Raw genomic sequence first — 19,439 nt, forward strand, 5'->3', positions numbered from 1 at the left:
ATCGGCGGCAGTACCGTGGCAGGCACAGGACCGCCTAACGCTGAAAGAAGTCACCTCGTGGGAGGCAAGATTAGCAGGGAACGAGCACTCCAAGGCGCGCGCACTCCCTGCTAGGAGACACAGCGGCGCACATAAAACAGCATGCCAGCCGCGATCAGAGCTGGCAGGCTGAATTAAGAAAAAACACATTTATGTGTACAGCGGTGCGATCTGAGGATAGTCCTGCCACTTAACAGTCCCTCCCAATGGCTCACAATCTTTACCCATACATAAGCTGGTGCCTATGTATGGGTACTGTAGTGTAGAAAAAGCGATCTAGGGCTCATTTTTTTTTTTTTGGGGGGGGGGAGGGAATAAAGGATTTTTTTTTTCAATAAAGGATAATTTTTTATTAATTAAAAAAAAAAAAAAAAAAAAAAAGATCGCAGCAGTGATTAGAGACAAACAAAAGAAAGCACTGTTAGTGGGAAGAAAAGGAGGCAATATTAATTTGGGTGGTAAGTTGTATGGCTGTGTAATAAACCATTAACAGCTGCGCAGTGCTGCAATGTAAAAAATAGACTGGTCACTAGGGGGGGTGTAAACCTGTGGTCCTCAAGAGGTTAACAGGAAATAAATATTGCCGTCGCCATATACTTCTCGCTTCAGGTTCCCTTTTTAGGATGACCACACATGATAAAATCTGTTCTATTTATAAATTAATCAAATTGATTTGTTAACAAATTTCACTTCATCCACATCATATAATCTTTCAAAATATAATTTCTTGCGAGGAACAAGCAACATTTTAGATCAACAAAATTATCTTTTATTTGTGATCACAATCCATTATGGTTTACTTATTAGTCATCTAGAACAAAAAATTTTCCCCCAAGAATTGTGTCTTGCCTCTACTGAATACATGCCTGTTGAAGTTCATGGACTAGAGATGATCAGTAAGATGCTAATAATTCATGCTAATTCTATGCAGCTTGGAATTGGGCAAATCAAATGATTTTCCTGCCAATTCTGATTGGCTTAGTTCAAAGCTGCATAAATCTGCAGGAATTATAAGCATCTCATTGAACAATACTAGTTGGGACAGAGACATTACTGACATCAAAAGATCAGCATTACAGCCAAGCAAATGGCAAATTTTAAAAGCAAACACGGCAACCCCTGCTTCTCTCTTGAATTCAGATACCAATTGAAAGAAATGTCTGACATCAGCTAATTAAGGGTTTCTCACACATAAAAACAACCTCCGTTACTATGAGTTTGTAACATTAGTTAAGGAGAGAAAGAAAAAAAAAAAAACTTAGTTGTACCTGCAGTTAGGCTAAATGCCGTTACAGCAATTACTAGCCACTTCCTTGTGATAGGCAAACAACTTTTCAGAATAGAATAATTATTTTTAAATGAAGCTATTATATTACAATTTCACTGCCTTGAGCTTTAGCGCTGGGTGTGTTATAGTTCACATTCTTATGTACTGTCTGATCCCTTGAAAAGGCCTGGTCAGGCAAAACATGTTGGCTCAATGTGATGCTCTATAGCACGTTTCACTTGTTTGTTAACAGCCTGGATAGGACGGGCAGAGTGAGCTGGTGTTTCCATGATGAATGTTGGGGTCTGTTATAGGAGTACTTATTGCAGGCTAGGATGTCTGTCTGTTTAACCTTTAGATTGCCGCTGACATGTATAGGTGATTTGGTGTTTCTGCATCCATATGCCAATGGAAACATTACCATTTACTTTTTTTTTTCTATAGAGCCCTGTTAATATAATTCCTTAGTGTTCAGTTTTAAACTGGCCACAGAGCAGCTGAAACATGACATACCATATGGGCACAGTAACACATAGCAAATAATTCATGAAAATGTGTCCGTATGTACTATAACTATGAGGCACAGTGAAGATCCACTCAAAACACTGGTTAGCAAGTTCTGGTAAAGGTACACTATTTCTGCTAGTTCAAAGTTCCCTTATGCTTCAACAAAACACCAAAGCATATGCCAGTTTCCGTTAAAAAGCACTTTTACTCAGTCCATAGATTTGTCTCAGATCAATACATAGGTGTGGTGTGAAATGTGTTAGAGAGGAATACAATTTGTTCATGAATGCCAGACTTAACATGTGGCTTTACAGTTTGGATTTCAACAACTTCAGGGTTGGAGCTGTCTTGATTGGGTGTGGCAAGTAGTTCCAAAGGGGAGGGACAGTATGACAGAGGGCTCTCGCTTCAAACATTTTGAGGTCAACTTTGGGTTTGAACAGGTTATTAGATTCTGTTGATCTGAGGTTAAGTGAGGTGTTACACAGTTACAAGTCCTTAAAGAGTAACTGTCGGGCATAAAATCAAAAAATTATTTTTATCTGGTAAACAAGTAATAAAACCTCATCTACACGCGTAGATGAGGCCCCGATCCGGCGGCTCGATTAGCCGCCGGATTGCCTCTTCCGCGTCCCCGCTTGCCCACCGGATTCGATACCTGCTCGTCCCCGCGCCGCTTATCTTCCGCTCGATTCCCTGCCATTGTCCCCTCGCGGGGAAGGAGCAGGGAATTTATTAATTATTTATTTATTTATTGTATTTATAAAGCGCCAACATATTACGCAGCGCTGGACAATAAATAGGGATACATACAATATTTAGGGGTGACATACAGCAAAATGACAATACCTGAATACAAGAAAGATCAGATCATGCAGCACAGTATGAGTACAAGGTAATGCTTAGTCAGTCACTGGATGGAGCATGGAGATTAGGCAAGTTAGGTTCACTCAGATGCCTAGCATGGGTTCACAGTAATGGAGGTGCATGATCAGGTTGGACACAAAAGGAGGAGGACCCTGCCCAAAGGCTTACAATCTAAAGGGAGAAGTAGGGACACGAGAAGTAGGAGACCAGAGTTCAGCTGTGGGTTTAGAGCACTTGTGAGGGGTAGTAAGCCAGAGTGAAAAGGTGAGTTTTGAGGGCTTTCTTGAAGATGTTGAAGGAGGGGGCTGCCCTAATGGGTGGAGGTTTGGGAGTTCCATAGTGTTGGAGCAGCTCTTGAGAAGTCCTGGAGGCGTGCATGGGACTGGGTGATGCGGGGGGCGGTTAGGCGAAGTTCATTGGAAGAGCGGAGTGAGCGGCTAGGTGTGTACCTCTGAGTAAGATGGGAAATGTAGGTTGGACAGGTTTTGTGGACAGATTTGTAGGTCAGACACAGTATCTTGAATCTGATTCTGGACTGGATAGGAAGCCAGTGGAGGGATTCAAGGAGGGGATCTGCCATGGTGGAGCGATGGGAGCAGTGCATAATTCTGGCTGCTGCATTCATGATGGACTGCAGTGGGGCTGTTCGGGTCATAGGGAGACCAGACAGCAGGGCATTGCCGTAGTCAAGGCGGGAAATTATGAGGGCATGGATGAGGAGTTTGGTGGTGGCAAAGGTCAGGAAAGGGCGAATCTTACAGATGTTACGAAGGTGGAAGTTGCAGGACTTTGTGAGGTTTTGGATGTGGGGAGTGAAGGAGAGTGTGGAGTCCAGGGTGAAACCCAGACAGCGGGCTTGAGAGGTAGGGTAAATGGTAGTGTGGTCGGATCTTATCAATCGAGCCGCATCAGCGGCTCGATTGATAATACACATCGGAGCCTCATCTACGCATGTAGATGAGGCTTAAAGGATGCTAATCAGGCAATCCAAAAGTTAAAATCACTATTACTTTTCTTTTTGATAAATTATCATTCGCCAGTTTATGACTCTTATTTGGTACACAAAAGAGTTGCAGGGCATGCTGGGTTGTCTTTTTTGCATACCTACTTCCCCTCAGACTTAACTAATGCATCCTGATTGGCTGAAGCCTCTTTCCCTTCTGTTTTCCCCTCCCACACCTCTGTTCCTCTCTGATTGGCCAAAATTTCTCAGGCTGAAACAATGCACTTTCTATAGTGAAGGGAGGGCAAATCAGGCAGAAGAGACTAAGGGTGGATATTACATCAGAACTGGCTTCAAAATAGCCACAGTAAATATGGAAACTGTCTAGAATAGGATTCTCTACTTTTCCTTTATACAATTCACAGGAATCATAACGTGGATAGTGCAATACATATGTTATGTAAGTAGAGCAAGTATTTATCTACTTATATATTTGTTTTTTTCCTGAGATAGTATGGCTGACAGCTCATCTTTAAAGAAGAGCTGTTAGGTATAGGGTCTCAGAGAAAAAAAAACAACACATATCTCAGTAGCTAAATATTGGCTGTACTTACATTACATATGCATTTCACTGTCCACGTTTGGAATTCACAGTATTTTTATATAGTATTTGCAGAGATTGATGCTCCTGACAGCTCATGGCAGGTTCCATGTTTGACTGTCTTGTATGAAAGCAATTGTGATGTAAAATCCTCCCTTACCCTGCTTTCTGATTGACGATTCTTTATCCCTCCCAAGTTCCGGCCCTCAGACACCACCAGTCTCTGTCTGGTCTAACGGGGCATATTGTCTGTCACTCAGGGGGAAGGGGGGGGGGGGGGGGGAGTGCGGGGGATCATGCTGTCAGTGGGGGGGGAACAATAGTGGACTCGTGCAGTATACTCTAACGCAACATGTGCACTGTGAACAGCACATAGATTTTTCAGTGCTGTGAGTTGGGCTGCAAGTTACAGGCTGCTGTAACATGAGCCTGCTGTAACTTCCCACTGTGAAAGCAGCCTTAGGGCGGGATAGGGAAATGAAGGGGAGGACCATGGGAGTGCAGTAGGGAGAAGAAGCAGCCCCAGCATGCTCTGCAGTATCTGTTACGCGGCCTGCGGCCTCCTTAGGAGCTTGGGAATAAAGAGGATTGCTATTCAACCAACAACAAAGTAAGAGAGATTTTTAACTTCAGTATTGCCTTTTTGGCTTCCTTCTAAACTGTTTAGCACAGGAGAATAGAGGTTTAAATTAGCTTTTGTAGCCTAACAGTTACTCTTTAAAGAAACTCTATAACAACATGTTCAGCCTTATTTCTTCTATCCTATAAGTTCCTATACCTGTTCTAATGTGGTCTGTCTTACTGCAGCCTTTCCTAGTTGCACAGTGGCTGTATTATCTCTGTTATCCAATCTAATCTTCTTTCCTTTGCCGGCTTTGTCGGCTCAGGCAGGAATGTGCTTGCTCTGCTGTGATAGGATAGAAGTTATACACATCCTCTCCACGCCCCTTGCAGGCTCTGTATGAGTCACAGACTGAGCTTTCTCTGAGTTTGTCACATGCTGGTTAGCAGCCATGTTTTTTGTTTGTAAACACTGCCTAAAACAGGCAATTACAAGCCAGGATCTCAGCAGGGAGTGGCAGAAAGAGCTAAGAGGGGACCAGGAGAACATAATGAATAGAATGGTATGCTTTTTATTGTAAGAATTTTAGAGTACAGATTCTCTTTATAGGACAACTGTAGTGAGAAGAATATGGAGGCTGCCATATTAATTTCCTTTTAAACAATACCAGTTACCTGACAGCAATGCTGGTGCATTTGGCTGCAGAAGTGTCTGAATAACACCAGAAATAAGCACGCAGCTAATCTTGTCAGATCTGACAATGTCAGAAACACCTGATCTGGGGCATGCTTCTTTGGGGTCTTTGACTGAAAAGATTAGAGGCAGAGGGCTAGCAGGATAGCCAGGCAACTGGTATTGTTGAGAAGGAAATAAATATGGCAGCCTCCATATCCCTCTCGTTACAGTTATCCTTTAATAGATTTGGATGTTAGTAGGCAAATTTTGAAAGAAGCGAGCAAAGAATTTGCGTTATGTGACAATGGTGGGTTGGTTTGTTAACAGCCTTGCACCAGAATTTTTCTACTAAATGCAGGCGGTGCAGGTCTTTATTTGGAAGGCTTATAAAAGAGGGAATTGCAAATTGCAAACGTACCAGTTCATCACATCTAACTAGGCTGAATAGAACTAAAAAAAAAAAAAAAAAAAAAACACCAAAAAACAAAAATAAAAACAAGACTGGAAACATCCAAAAGGAACTGCAAAAAGAAAAAAAAAAAAAACAATCGAAAGGTGGTAACACCATGTTGAGTCTTTACTACATATCGTTTTACAGCAAATTTAGAAAAATTAGTCACTGAATGGCTATAAATCTTCAGCTACATCTGAAATTAAAAATTCCTTAAGAAATTAAATAAGATATAAAAAAAAAAATAATAAAAAAATAAATACAAAATTCTTATCAGCCAATAAACTACACTTTTGTTTAACTTTGTAATAATAGAAAAACAGCCACTAGAGGGAGTATTTTCTATAACAAAAAAAAACCCTCCACACAAAAAGGTACACAGTGTAAATGTAGCCACTGACAATCCAACTCGAGCGATCAGATAATTCTGATTGGAAATGAAATTTCGTAATACATCTTTCACAACACCATCAACAAACCAATCTGAGTCCTATCACAACCAACAAGAAAATCCAAAATTTTGGTTAGTTCATAATCGATTGTGCCCATTAACAGAGATGATTTACAATCAATCACATCCCATCAGAATTATCTGATCGTTCCAATGACTTTTCGCTAGAAATTTGACTGTTAGTGGCCACCTTAAAAGTTCTAGTCTAGTGGGAAAGAATCTACAAGATCTCTCAGTACATTTTTTTCAGTCATTTTTACCATTCTAGCATATTGCCCGAGTTTTACAAATACTACCATAGCAGCTGCTTGCAGTACTAGGAGTCTGCAGTATGTTCTAGGTTTGCACTCATAGTTTTATATAGCCCATACATAAAACTTGGTAAGGAGCCTGTGCTGGCTAGGGTGATTAAGAAAAAACTAGTAGAACTTGCAGCGTTCAACTTACTCCAATCACTCTCAAATGTGTGTGAGCGTTGTAGCGGTATTTCCCCAGTATCCACAATGAGCCTCGGAGGTGTGGTGTACAGTAGTTGAACACCTGGTTTGAACCTTGTCATAATGTCTCTACTGCAGACTTAGAAAAACATATGCATACCAGGAGCAATTAGAATGTAAGCTGGTTCAACCTGCATGGTTCCAGGTTATAACATCCCAGGAAATCATGGTATGCAAATACAAAACTTTATGCTGCTGTTATGGCTGGTTTGAATCCAAATATCCAGGCACTACAAAGTCATAGCATTTACTAAACCACAGTATCATGTCAAACAACTGGTGTTTCTCTAGATTGTCAGGAACTGAAAAATAGAGTAATGACTATTACACTAGTTGTGAAGTGTACTTTAAGATGGTTATTTTAAAAGGGAAAGAAATTTGATTACAACATCATAGATAACAGTTTATATAACAAAGTGCAGTACACAGATCGTCCAAGAGGCTTCCCCAGTCTTACTCAGCCAAGCCAATCCAGCAAACAGTTGCACGGACCCGCTCAGGCGGAAAAGGACAAGCAAGATTGTGTCCGTGCTACTTCGTAGGCGGCTCGGGCATGCGCAGCTGCATGGGTTCGAACAGGTGGCTTTTTATGCTGGAGCCCGAGTGGTTCCATGCTAGTACGCATATATAAGTGCTGCTTTTCTGGGGTCCCAGCACTGAAACAGGAAGGTGGAGAAAAGGGAAAGCCTATCCAGGATCCAAAAGACTTCACCCTCCCAAGGTGAGTACCCCTTAGGGACACTTTTTCCCCTACAAGTACACTTTAAAAAGTAAAGCTAGTTCCATGCCCCTTATATCAGCGATGCTGGTGGTCACCACTTTTGCCTACTAAATTACTGGATTTAAATATTCACACTAATAAGTTAGCAATAGAGAATTTACTGAGCATTATAGTGTGAGGATCATAAAAATTTCTCAAAGCGCTATAGTGAGGAAATGAATGTCCCACAGAGTGCGCTACCACCAGGCTTAGGCAAACCTCTCAAAAGTCAATACATTGTTGTTCAGCGCACATCCTTCAATAAACTTCAGTTAGAAATCTTCAAAACCACAATTCCTTTTTGCTGTGTCTTGCATTAAGGTCAGCAGCGACCTCCACCATAAACACCTAATAGTAAACAGACTCACCAGACGTATTGGTCACTGCTAGACTGGCCAACCATGCACAAGTTCAGGAAGCCTAGGAACCTCAGGATCCTGGTGTCAATACGGCCAGATATCGTTTTCCTCCTTTGCAAGACCACTGTAGTGTAGTCTCGGGGATCGCAGTGGGACAGTCGGTAGAGAAGCCAGTGTCAGATCTTCCTCAGCGCCATATGGCGAGTCTGTTTAATATTGGGTGTCTATAGTGGAGGTCGCTGCTGACATTAATGCAAGACACAGCAAAAAGGAATTGTGGTTTTGAAGATTTCTAGCTAAATTTTATTGAAGGATGTGCGCTGAACAACAATGTATTGATTATAGAGTGAGGGCTGGTTCACATACTGCCAGCATCTGGAACTCATCATTAAACACTCACATTCAAGTGAATGGGAGCGTTTGTATCATGATCGTTTACTGGCGTTTGCACGAACGCGTTCAATCCATCACAGTGCCCTTGTGATTGGCAAAACAAATGCGCTTCAAAAACTGGATTGAAGCACATACAATTCCGGGTACGATTCTGGCATACTAGGCGAATAAACCTCATTCTAATGCAACGTGGAAGGGCCCTTAGTGTTCATTATGGTGACAAATCATGTTCTTAATTGTGTACATCATGTTACACTGTGCCTGGAGAAGACACTCACAAATGGTGTGAATTACTTTGGCGAGTAAAAGGAAATCCATATACTTAGCAAAAATATTTTGTGGGGAAATAATGGGTTTTAACTGAAATGACGTTAAAAGAATAACCCCCCCCCCAAAAAAAACAAAAAAAACTTTGAACTAGGACAAACAAAACAGTTGCAGTACTGATTTTGACAGGTTAAGCACCAGTGATTACATACAGCCATATGTAACCTGTTCTACCAAAATACTATACAGGTGCATAGCCCCCATGATAAGGCTCAATAAAGCAGTTGGTGCTACATTACATCTTCAGCAGAAATTGGAAGGGAACTGACTCATTTGATACAGTATAATCTCATTAAATTAAACTCAGCAGGGCCAGGAAAAGTGGTTTACTATATCAGAAGTTTACTTTATCAAAAATTGTCCTAGACATGGCCCAGCATGCCCTGGTACATTCTCTGCTGCAAAGGAGCAACTCTATCCTCCCATTGGAGGTACAGTACAAGCACTTGCACATTTGATGGTCTTCAAGGTTAAGTACACCTTAGGGCTACATAGCCAGGATAGACAAATCACTAGTACAGTATCCAGGGCTCCTTAAAAATTGCAGCAGTCACTGAATAAAGGCAGCCATTCATTTCCTGTGAGTGCCCCTGATACCTCATGGGCACAGCTTGCAGAACATGCCCTGCAGAACTTTCTGCTCACACATGAGCCAATCATGAACCCTCCACTAGCATTTGTAATGCGAATGTCTCCGATACCTCCGCAGGCGGGACTTAGCACTCTGCTCTCCACTCTCCTTAGCTTTGCAGCAAGTAGTGATCTGCACTACAAGTGAAAGTAGCCTGCACTGCGCTCCACATGTTACCAGGAGCATCACCGCTAACGAGGGAAGTGATATCCAGGAGTGGGTACAATCCTATGTGGGAGAACTGTGACAATACTTTTATTGGTGATTGCAAAGCAGAAATGGCAAAGCTGCATCCTTATGTTTATATTCACATTATTCCTCATTTTCCCCAGGCTGCTTATTTGTACAGTACTGTATATCCAGTGCCGGTGCCATTCTTCTTGACTTACAAATGTTATCAGGCATCAACTCACCTACAACCAGTCTGAAGAGAACAGCTGACCATGGGTTTCACATTGACATATGATGCATGCGCTGCCCAATGTTTACTATATCAAGAGTCAGCATCATGAATTGGCAAAAAAAAAAAAAAAAAAAAGGTTTATTATAAGAGAAGTTTTATTATATCAGAGCTTACTATACTAGGCATTGCACCCATAGACTTATAATGGAGATTGGCAGGGACCGGGAGAGGTAGTTTACTATACCCAAATGTTTACTATATCAGAGTTTATGACGAGATTATACTGTAATACAAAGGATGGGGCTCAAACACCAAAGTAATTTTACAAGCAGACAGAAGCAATACAGCTGAATGCAAAAACAAGAAGAATGCAGATATACTATATAACTGATCATGTTCCGGTTTAAAAATATCTTCAAAGAAAGAAAAAAGGAAAGAAAAAAAGGGGGGCACTGCAAGAACTCTTTAGCAGTATCAGACAAATCAGACGAAAGGATTACTCATAAACAGATGACTAACTTCACCTCCTGAATAAAATCTCCAGGGAGGTTACTCAACATCTACTGTCTGACAAATATTTCACTGGTACACAAATGGCATAAATGGATGTAGCAGACAAGGAACATGTAGCAAACCTTTCCCAAGGTGGGTGTTTATGGACATGTATCTGGCTGTTCCAGTCAGGCTCTTGTGTTCCCGATAAGGTATGTGCTTTTTGGTTTCTGGGTCAATGTACTCCTTGGCCAGTCCAAAGTCAATGATGTGGATAATATGTTCTTTCTTATTCCCTTGACGACCAATTAGAAAGTTCTCTGGCTTTACATCTCTGTAAATTAGGTTCTTGGAGTGAACATATTCCATTCTTGTAATCTGGGGATATAATTACACTAAATGAAAATATTTCTCTTTTTCTGTGTTAGGAAACATAAGTATATTAGAAGAGCATGTGGAATCAAATAGGCCAGCAAATATCTATTCTGGAGGGAAAAAAAAAACAACAACAACCATAATCACTTAAATACATTGTACATTGACCTGCCTCGGGAAAGAAACTGATTATTATAGCAAAAAAACTCAGGGCAGTATGCTATGACTACGTGGAAATAATTATTAAATTCCAATATAGCAGTTAGGCCTCATTGATCCCACAAGCAGTGTACATAACATATCTTCCAAGAATGTACAAGGTAGAGAGGAATGGCAGAGCATCTAAAACCAAGCTGTGGTACACGCTGCACCCCTTCCTCCATTTTAATGGCTAGCTGCTAGGGTACCACCTGACAGGATGACCTCATCGCAGTGGAAGATCCAATACAAAATTCTTTGCATGCAAATTATTTTGCAAAGAAACATCCTCCATTAGGTGTTTAGCACTTGTCTTAGCTGTAATGAGTGCAGTTGTGTCTTTAAAGGCGGCCCTGCAGCTCTATGCAGATAGTGTCAGTCAGGTGCAGCTTGGTTTTAGATACTGTAAGCTCTATCTTTCTACTATGTAAAAAATATTCTCCAATACATTGCGTTTTGTGTAGAAAGCACAGTCTTAATAATAATGCTGACATTTGTATTGCACTTTTCTCCTGTCAGACTCAAAACTCTTGAGAGCTGCAGCCACAAACGGCCCGTTCAATTGGCCCCTCTGCAGTGTTTGTGAAGTTTACATAGACTTAATTTAAAATACTTACCTCAGGAAGAGGAAACCTTTGGATCCTAAAGAGGTCTCCCCCACGTTGTCCTCAGCCAGGCTGATCCAGTTCTGGGACCCAAAAAAGAGCCTCCCTGCACCTGCACAGTGGCACTATCCTGCTTGGGCTCCAGGAACAAAAAGCAGGAACACAGGCCCAATCCAGTTTAGCTTCTTCCAAATCAAGCTTAGCAGGTCCATGCTAGGGCATACGCGCACGCTGTTGACAAGCTTTCTTTTGGCGGTATCAGCACTGGAAAGGGCCTGCGGAAGAAGACGGGAGAAGCCCCTTTAGGACATAAAGGCTTTCCCCTCCCAAGGTGATTATCTCGTCGGGCAATGGTGTCAAACTCAATCAGGGGGCCAAAATCGAAAACTTAGTGCAAGTCATGGACCAAACTGTTTATGAAGAGTAAACATTTATTGAAAAGTCTGAGTAAGGTGGTGTAACTTTAGTGAATCTGAGGGGGGGGGGGGATCCTGCTCCCCCCCCCCTTCTACAGAGCAGTATCTCTGGCTCTGAATGTATGTCATGTGATCGGGAGCTGGACGTGTGGGAGTATAGAGCTGTTGGTGAGAACAGAGGAGACATGACACATGGCTGGAGTAGGGAAATCTTACCCTGCTCCAGTGTACTATCTGGGGAGGTGGTGCCAGGGGAAAGGTACAAGTGTGTGTGTGTGTGTGTGTGTGTGTAGGTGTGTGTGTGTAGGTGTGTGTGTGTAGGTGTGTGTGTGTAGGTGTGTGTGTGTAGGTGTGTGTGTGTAGGTGTGTGTGTGTGTAGGTGTGTGTGTAGGTGTGTGTGTGTAGGTGTGTGTGTGTAGGTGTGTGTGTGTGTGTGTGTGTGTGACCACAAGGGGCGATTTAGATCCATGGAGGGGGCACCATGCTACGTTGAAGGAGGGGGACTCGTGGGCTGTTGCTGCACCCAGACTCAAACTGACAATGGCCTCAATTCACTAAGCTTCTCTCCTGTCTTTAATAACGTTTCTCTAGTTATCACCATGGTGATGAGGCATGTAGTACTCAGGAAACATTTTACCTCAGGCAAACCTAAAGTTAACTCTGCTGTCTTTAAGTTAACTCTTCAATCCTTAAAATAACTCCAGAGTTAAAGGCCTCAATTCACCAGAGAAGAGTTAGTAAGAGATAAAAAGGTAGGTATTTTATTTTAACACTTTGTTTGCAATTCACCACTGTGAGAGGATAAAGTGAGGAGTGTTTGATAGCAGGCGATAATGATGCGATATGGATGCGAAAACCGTGCGATAAACGGTCGATAGCTATGCGGTGTTAGTGATTTGCATGTGATACTTTGCCTCTCTGGATGCTGGAAGTAAAGGATTGTGGGTAGGAGGAGGTTATTACCAGCATGTGACCGCAGAGGGTTTCCCTCCCTGTTTTTGACCCTCTCCTTCCATTACAAATCCCTCTCTTCGTTCTGCATATTAAGTATATAATATTAAGCATTTACAATATTAAGTGGATGGGTGAAACGGAGGAGGTATTTGGATACATTTTCACACTCACTCCCGATGAAAAATGTATCCAGATTCCTCCTTCCTTTCGCCCATCCACTTAATATTGTAAATGCTTAATATTGCTTAATATGCTTAATATTGTAAATGGGCTGCTCTCTGGTGCCTGAAATATGTACAGTATCGGCTGTTACTGTGTGCTGCAGAGTGATATGCAGCAGCTGTGAGAAAAAAACACATATATCCAGGTATATTCAGGGGATAAATAGATGAAAAAAAAACGAATAGCCACACCCCCTTTTTTCCCTGGTGAATTGTAATTTTGAGAAAACATAACGACTAACTATCGCCTATTTATCGCACATTTATCACATGGATTTCTCTCTGTCGATATTTCACACTATACTTCTGGAGAATTGCTATTTGGAGATATCACAGTGGGTAAATTACCTCCCATGAGATAAATAGGTCGGTAACCACTGGTGAATTGAGGCCAAAGACAGGTTGTTAATTAACTGCATGTGAACTAACTACAGAGGAGGTAACTTAACTACAGAGGAGGTAACTTAACTACAGAGGAGGTAACTTAACTACAGAGGAGGTAACTTAACTACAGAGGAGGTAACTTAACTACAGAGGAGGTAACTTAACTACAGAGGAGGTAACTTAACTACAGAGGAGGTAACTTAACTACAGAGGAGGTAACTTAACTACAGAGGAGGTAACTTAACTACAGAGGAGGTAACTTAAGGAATGAAGAGATAAGATAAGTCTCTCACTGTGTGGGGGTAAGTTTTCTCTTGCCTTATTATCTCCAGCATGATCTTAGTGAATTGAGGCCAATGTTTCAACCCGAAACAATGTCATTCTTTGGACGGGAAGGCAGTGAATTGTTCTTTTACTACTTACAATGATGCACATTTAAAGTTTTTAAAGGCCGCAAAAAATGCCAAGGAGGGCTGCATTCAGCCCATGGGCCTTGTGTTTGACACCTGTGCCATAGGGGCACAATTTTTCCATTCAGGTATACTTTAATGTGATAAATACTAGAGGTCCACTTTAATAGGTACCAGCTGCAGCTAGAATTTGAGAAGCCCTTAAAAAGGGACACTTCAGCCTAACCCCCCCCAAAAAAAATCAGTTTTACTCACCTGGGGCTTCTACCAGCCCCCTGCAGCCGTTCTGTGCCTTCTAATGCATGTTGAGCTACAATATGATGAAAGAATGCAGTGCTGCAAGCATTTCTGTGCAATGCCCCATAAAGGGACACATGGCACAGTATTAGGCTGTGTTTCTGCACAACTCACAGCCACTTGCTTTTAGCAGTGTGAAACAGCCTTCAATGTCTATGTAAATACAAGAAAGTTGACATTCAATATAAGTTTGCCAACCATGCTTGGTTATTTAAACAAGAAACAGAAGTGAAGGCTTCCTATGGTTCTTTCAATATAGACTCTTTAATATACAAGCCTGTGGCAGACAAAGACACATGAACTCCATTCACGCTTGCAGCACTGTACGCCTCCACACTGAAAAGCCGCTGGTTGCTGCTGAGGAGTCAGGTTTCCAGGCACTGAGGGCTCTTTTCCACTTGCAATCGCTAGCGTTCACGCTGAACGCTAGCGATTGCTGAATCGCAATTACCGGCGATTCCCCGACGTTCGCCGCCGTGATTTTGCTATGCTATGCACTGCATAGCAAAATCGCGGCAAATATCGCTCCGCCGCGCGTTCGCGTTCCTGACAAAAACGAATCGCGGTAGTGGAAATGACCTACCGCGATTCCTATGTTAAAAAGCAAACCGTAGCGATTGTAAAATCGCTAGCTGTTTGCGTTTTTGCGATTCAGCCAGCGCCAGTTTGCGCTGGTGGAAAAGGGCCCTGAAGGTGGGCATACACTCAGATTAGCAGCAGATAAATCATCAGTAGATTTTCTGATCTATCTGATGTGTTTAAAAACATTTTTTTACTAGAAACAGATTTCCATAGATTTCAGTATGAAATCTACTGAAAATCAATGCAAATTGATAAGCCATCTCCAGAGATAAGCCACATTTTTCCAACATGTCAGATCGATTGAAAAAGATCGAAATCGGCCGCAAATCGATCGGTCAAAAATCAGCTGAGTGTATGGGCCCCTTAAAGAGAACCTGTACTGAGTAAAAATATTTAAAATAAACACATGAGGTAACTTCAAATGAACATTACATAGTTACCTTGCCATCAGTTCCTCTCAGAAGCTCACCATTTTCTTCTGACAATAATCCCATCCAGTTCTGACAATATTTTGTCAGATCTGAAATATATCAGTTGCTGTCAGTAAAATATCAGTTGCTGTCAGTTATAGCTGAGAGGAAAACTGATGTACCAGGCAATGTCCACGTTTCCCTATGGCTCAAGTGGGCGATGTTACAGTTTAACTGTGTGCTGACCAGAAAGCTGTTATGGGGTAATGGCCATTTTCAAAATGGAGGACGGAAAATTCCCTTGATCATAGTGAACACATAGGACGCAGGAATGGAGAAAGACACTGAGGAGTAGACTACATGGAAGGTAAGTATGACTTGTGTATGACTATTTTGACTTTTATTTTCAGTACAGGTTTTCTTTAAGGATATGTTAACAATATATCATTTGCACTCACATGAAGCTGCAATCCACTTGTGCCTTCAAACAGTCATAACAGCTGCTATGGGGCCCTAATGCTGGGAATACACGTTTCGTTTTTGCCTTCGTTTAAACCTTCGTTTCGATTGTGCCTTTTGTCCTTTTCGATCCCGAAATAATCGATCGTATGGTTAATATCACCACCCACGGTTTCGTTTTTTTTTCCGATTCTGATGGTTTCGTTTTTCCAATGATCGAAGGCTGCAAAGAAACGAAACGTAGTACAGGGACGGACGGCATAAACGAATATATAATCGATCTGAACAGCCATCAAGCCTACCAATGGCTCGATTAGATGGATAAAGAGAGATAATATCAAACATGTTCGATCACTAGTCGTTCGTTTTTGGGGTCTATTAATCAAAACTATAATGAGATTATGACTATTTTCACATACGTTTTCAACACTCGATTCGTTTACCGAACGAATCGAAGGCTAAAACGAAGGCAAAAACGAAACGTGTATTCCCAGCATAAAGCAAGGTGTCCCAAGTAATCTTTAATGCGTATACTGCCCTTTTAATTTAATTCTTCTCTACCCCGTGACTTTATATTTCTGTGTCCATGAGCTGTATACCTCGTGAGTATATATTACCATACCCGCTCATAAGCATAAGGTGGGGAAGCTGTCACTGCTCAAGTGTGCCAAGTTCTCAGGACCTCATCAATGTTTTGCTATCATTATCATTTCTGCCTACATCACTGTGACAGTTGATGCACACTGCCTCAGTTCCAGTTCATACATACGACTAAAAACGGTCTTTCCTGTAGAAAACCAGACCACGACAGACTAGGAAGGCCAGAGCCTATAACCATTAAGCGGGAAATCAAAGATAAGCAATGCTTGGAAGCAAGTCTCACCAGCTGAATGGCTATCATTAACACAGTCTTCAAGGTAAATGTCCTGTCACACAAGTCAAACAAGTCTTCTAAACTTGGACCTAGAAGCTCGAGTACCATGGCATTGTACTTTCCACATGGGCCAAAGTAGAAGACCTGGGGAAGTCCATCAGCTGTAATAATAAAGAAAAAAAATATGTAAATTGACATTAAACAGGAGGCATAAACTAAATATCCGCTTGCCAAAGTCATGGATGTACATATTTACCTGTACTTCCAAGCTGCTTGTAAAACCGATATTCCAGATGAAGTTGGGGAGCACGAGATTTAACTGGTTCCTTAAAAAAAAATATTGTTAGCTTTAATCAGACTGTTAAGTTTATTAGTTTGTGCATCACATTCTGTTACAGGGTGTATTATTCATAACCCAGTTTTTTGTTGCTTTGGAAATGCTAAGTGTGCTGCCTCTGTGACATTGGCCTCAATTCACCAGAGAGGAGTTAGTAAGAGATAAAAGGTCGGTATTTTATCTCATGCGGTATTTTAACACTGTTTGCAATTCACCACTGTGAGAGGATAGAGAGAGGAGTGTTCGATAGCAGGCGATAATGATGCGATAATGGAGCGATATGGATGCGAAAACCGTGTGATAAACGGTCGATAGCTATGCGTTGTTAGTGATTTGCATGTGATACTTTGCCTCTCTGGATGCTGAAAGTAAAGGATTGTGGGTAGGAGGAGGAGCTTATTACCAGCATGTGACCACAGAGGGTTTCCCTCCCTGTTTTTGACCCTCTCCTTCCATTACAAATCCCTCCCTTCGTTCTGCATATTAAGTATATTAAGCAATATTAAGCATTTACAATATTAAGTGGATGGGTGAAACAGAGGAGGTATTTGGATACATTTTCACACTTACTCCCGATGAAAAATGTATCCAGATTCCTCCTTCCTTTCCCCCATCCACTTAATATTGTAAATGCTTAATATTGCTTAATATGCTAAATATTGTAAATGGGCTGCTCTCTGGTGCCTGAAATATATACAGTATAGGCTGTTACTGTGTGCAACTAGCTGCAGAGTGAGCTGCAGCAGCTGTGAGAAAAAACACATATCTCCAGGTACATTCAGGGGATAAATAGATGGAAAAATAACGAATGGCCACACCCCCTTTTTTCCCTGGTGAATTGTGATTTTGAGAAAAAATAACGACTAACTATCGCCTATTTGTCGCACATTTAACACACATTTATCGCATGGATTTCTCTCTGTCGATATTTCACCCTATACTTCTGGAGAATTGCTATTTGGAGATATCACAGGAGGTAAATTAACTCCCATGAGATAAATAGGTCGGTAACCACTGGTGAATTGAGGCCATTATGGTGTAAAACAGGAGAAAAGAACAGCCGACAAGCAACGTGGAGATGGAAAATAGAGGACTGGTATATGTGGCCCTTTACTAGCTATTTTGCAAGAAATACCTTCTCAGTGGGCCATATGCATTTCATTTTTTCTCCATGTTCTATCCTAGGTGATATTTTTACACTTTATTAATAAAATGCCTTTTAAGCCACCACCAAGCAAGATAATACTCTGACTAGTTTTGACTGCACTTTTTCACCAACATTTTAGTACTTTTTCAATTGTAGAGTGCTAAAAGTTATTTTAAACAAAGGAAGAAAAATCATCTCCAAGGAGAAAACTGATATGAAAAGGTGAATTGAGTATGGGCCAATGTGCAATGCTATGGTGTGTACAGGTATAGTAAACAGGACTAGCTGAAGTCTCTTAGGCCCCGTTCACATTGCACGCGTTCCCATCCACATTTCGGGAATGCGTGCAGGAGGCAGACACACACGACATCAGACAGTGCATAAACTGCACTGTCTGATATTCACACTGCATGCATTCGGGACATGTGCGGTCCGGGAACGCATGCTGCACTCATTTTTTGCTGAAAAGCGCGGCTGACCCATTCACTTCATGTGAATGGGATCAGCAACGCATAGAAACGCGGATGGCGTGCATTCGTATGTGTTGTGTTCCGAACGCACGGCCATCCGTGTTTCATAATGTGAACGTGGCCTTACAACAGCATGATAAAGGGAGACCAACCTTGCGTTAATTAAGTTATTTTGTTTATTAAGTCCTCTAAAATAAAATCTTGCATACAAATTATACTGACTTTTATACAAAACAGGAATCCTGAAACCACAGAAAAGGACACTCAATGAGGAATATCACACTGCCTTCACCAAGGCTTGGTCACAATACAGGGGGCACTGGAAAGTTGGTACATACTTTGAAGGGCACTAGGAAATTGAAGCAAAATATATTTTGTGGGCAGACGCATTTGTCTATAAAAACAAAGCCAAAACATAGCAACACACCACTGTTTTCCAAACTGTTTGGCTGTATTTTTTCAGCCTTCTAATTCTGAAGATTTTTTTGTGATAATAGAGCTTTTTTATTTTTTTATTTATTTATTTATTTTTACTCCAAATAGAGATGTGACGACACAAGACAAACACAGAAGCGGATAAATACTTTTGCAGGGCACTAGTATTTCAAGCTAACAAAAACTAAAATAAAGTAAAAAGGCTCTGCAAAAGACAATTCAGGTGTCAAAGATTTTAATACATGATACAATACAGGAAGAACCTAAATCTCTGTTCAACTACAGCTACTCGGTCTAATTGTTTCACTTTTTCTGCTTGCAATGAGAAAAGAGGGACCCAAGGTCAGATAAACAACACCAAGAATTAACGACTTCCTTGCTGCATGTTAAAAATCTATTGGACTAGTTGGCATTATGGACATAGGTGGGGTTTCCTCTAAGCTGACAGCACTCACTACTGAGTATTAAATTACTTCAAAATGAAAAAAGACTAAATGTAATAAAACACCCATTCTTTGAAAGGCAAGAAAAGGGGCAGGGAGTGGAGGAACCTCAGAGCCAGGAAGGGAGGGTAGCTGCCTTACATGGTGGGACTAGAAGTATGGGAACATGAAGAACAGCCGCCTAAGGAAAGAGAGAA

The 19,439-nt window shown here is 41.4% G+C and overlaps 1 protein-coding gene across 11 annotated transcripts in view; it reads right to left on the reverse strand.

Annotated features, from left to right (window-relative positions):
* CSNK1G1 (casein kinase 1 gamma 1) overlaps positions 1-19,439 on the reverse strand; it is a 204,893-nt gene that overhangs the window by 49,321 nt on the left and 136,133 nt on the right. For all 11 annotated transcript variants that reach the window (XM_068275650.1, XM_068275649.1, XM_068275651.1 and 8 more), the window contains exons 4-6: positions 16,667-16,736; positions 16,420-16,571; positions 10,369-10,603 (exon numbers count right to left, since the gene is read on the reverse strand). In XM_068275650.1, coding sequence (XP_068131751.1) covers positions 10,369-10,603; positions 16,420-16,571; positions 16,667-16,736 — 457 coding nt within the window. The remainder of the gene's footprint in view (positions 1-10,368; positions 10,604-16,419; positions 16,572-16,666; positions 16,737-19,439) is intronic.

The sequence above is a fragment of the Hyperolius riggenbachi genome, chromosome 3 (genome assembly GCF_040937935.1).
Source record: "Hyperolius riggenbachi isolate aHypRig1 chromosome 3, aHypRig1.pri, whole genome shotgun sequence".
NCBI classification, from domain to species: domain Eukaryota; kingdom Metazoa; phylum Chordata; class Amphibia; order Anura; family Hyperoliidae; genus Hyperolius; species Hyperolius riggenbachi.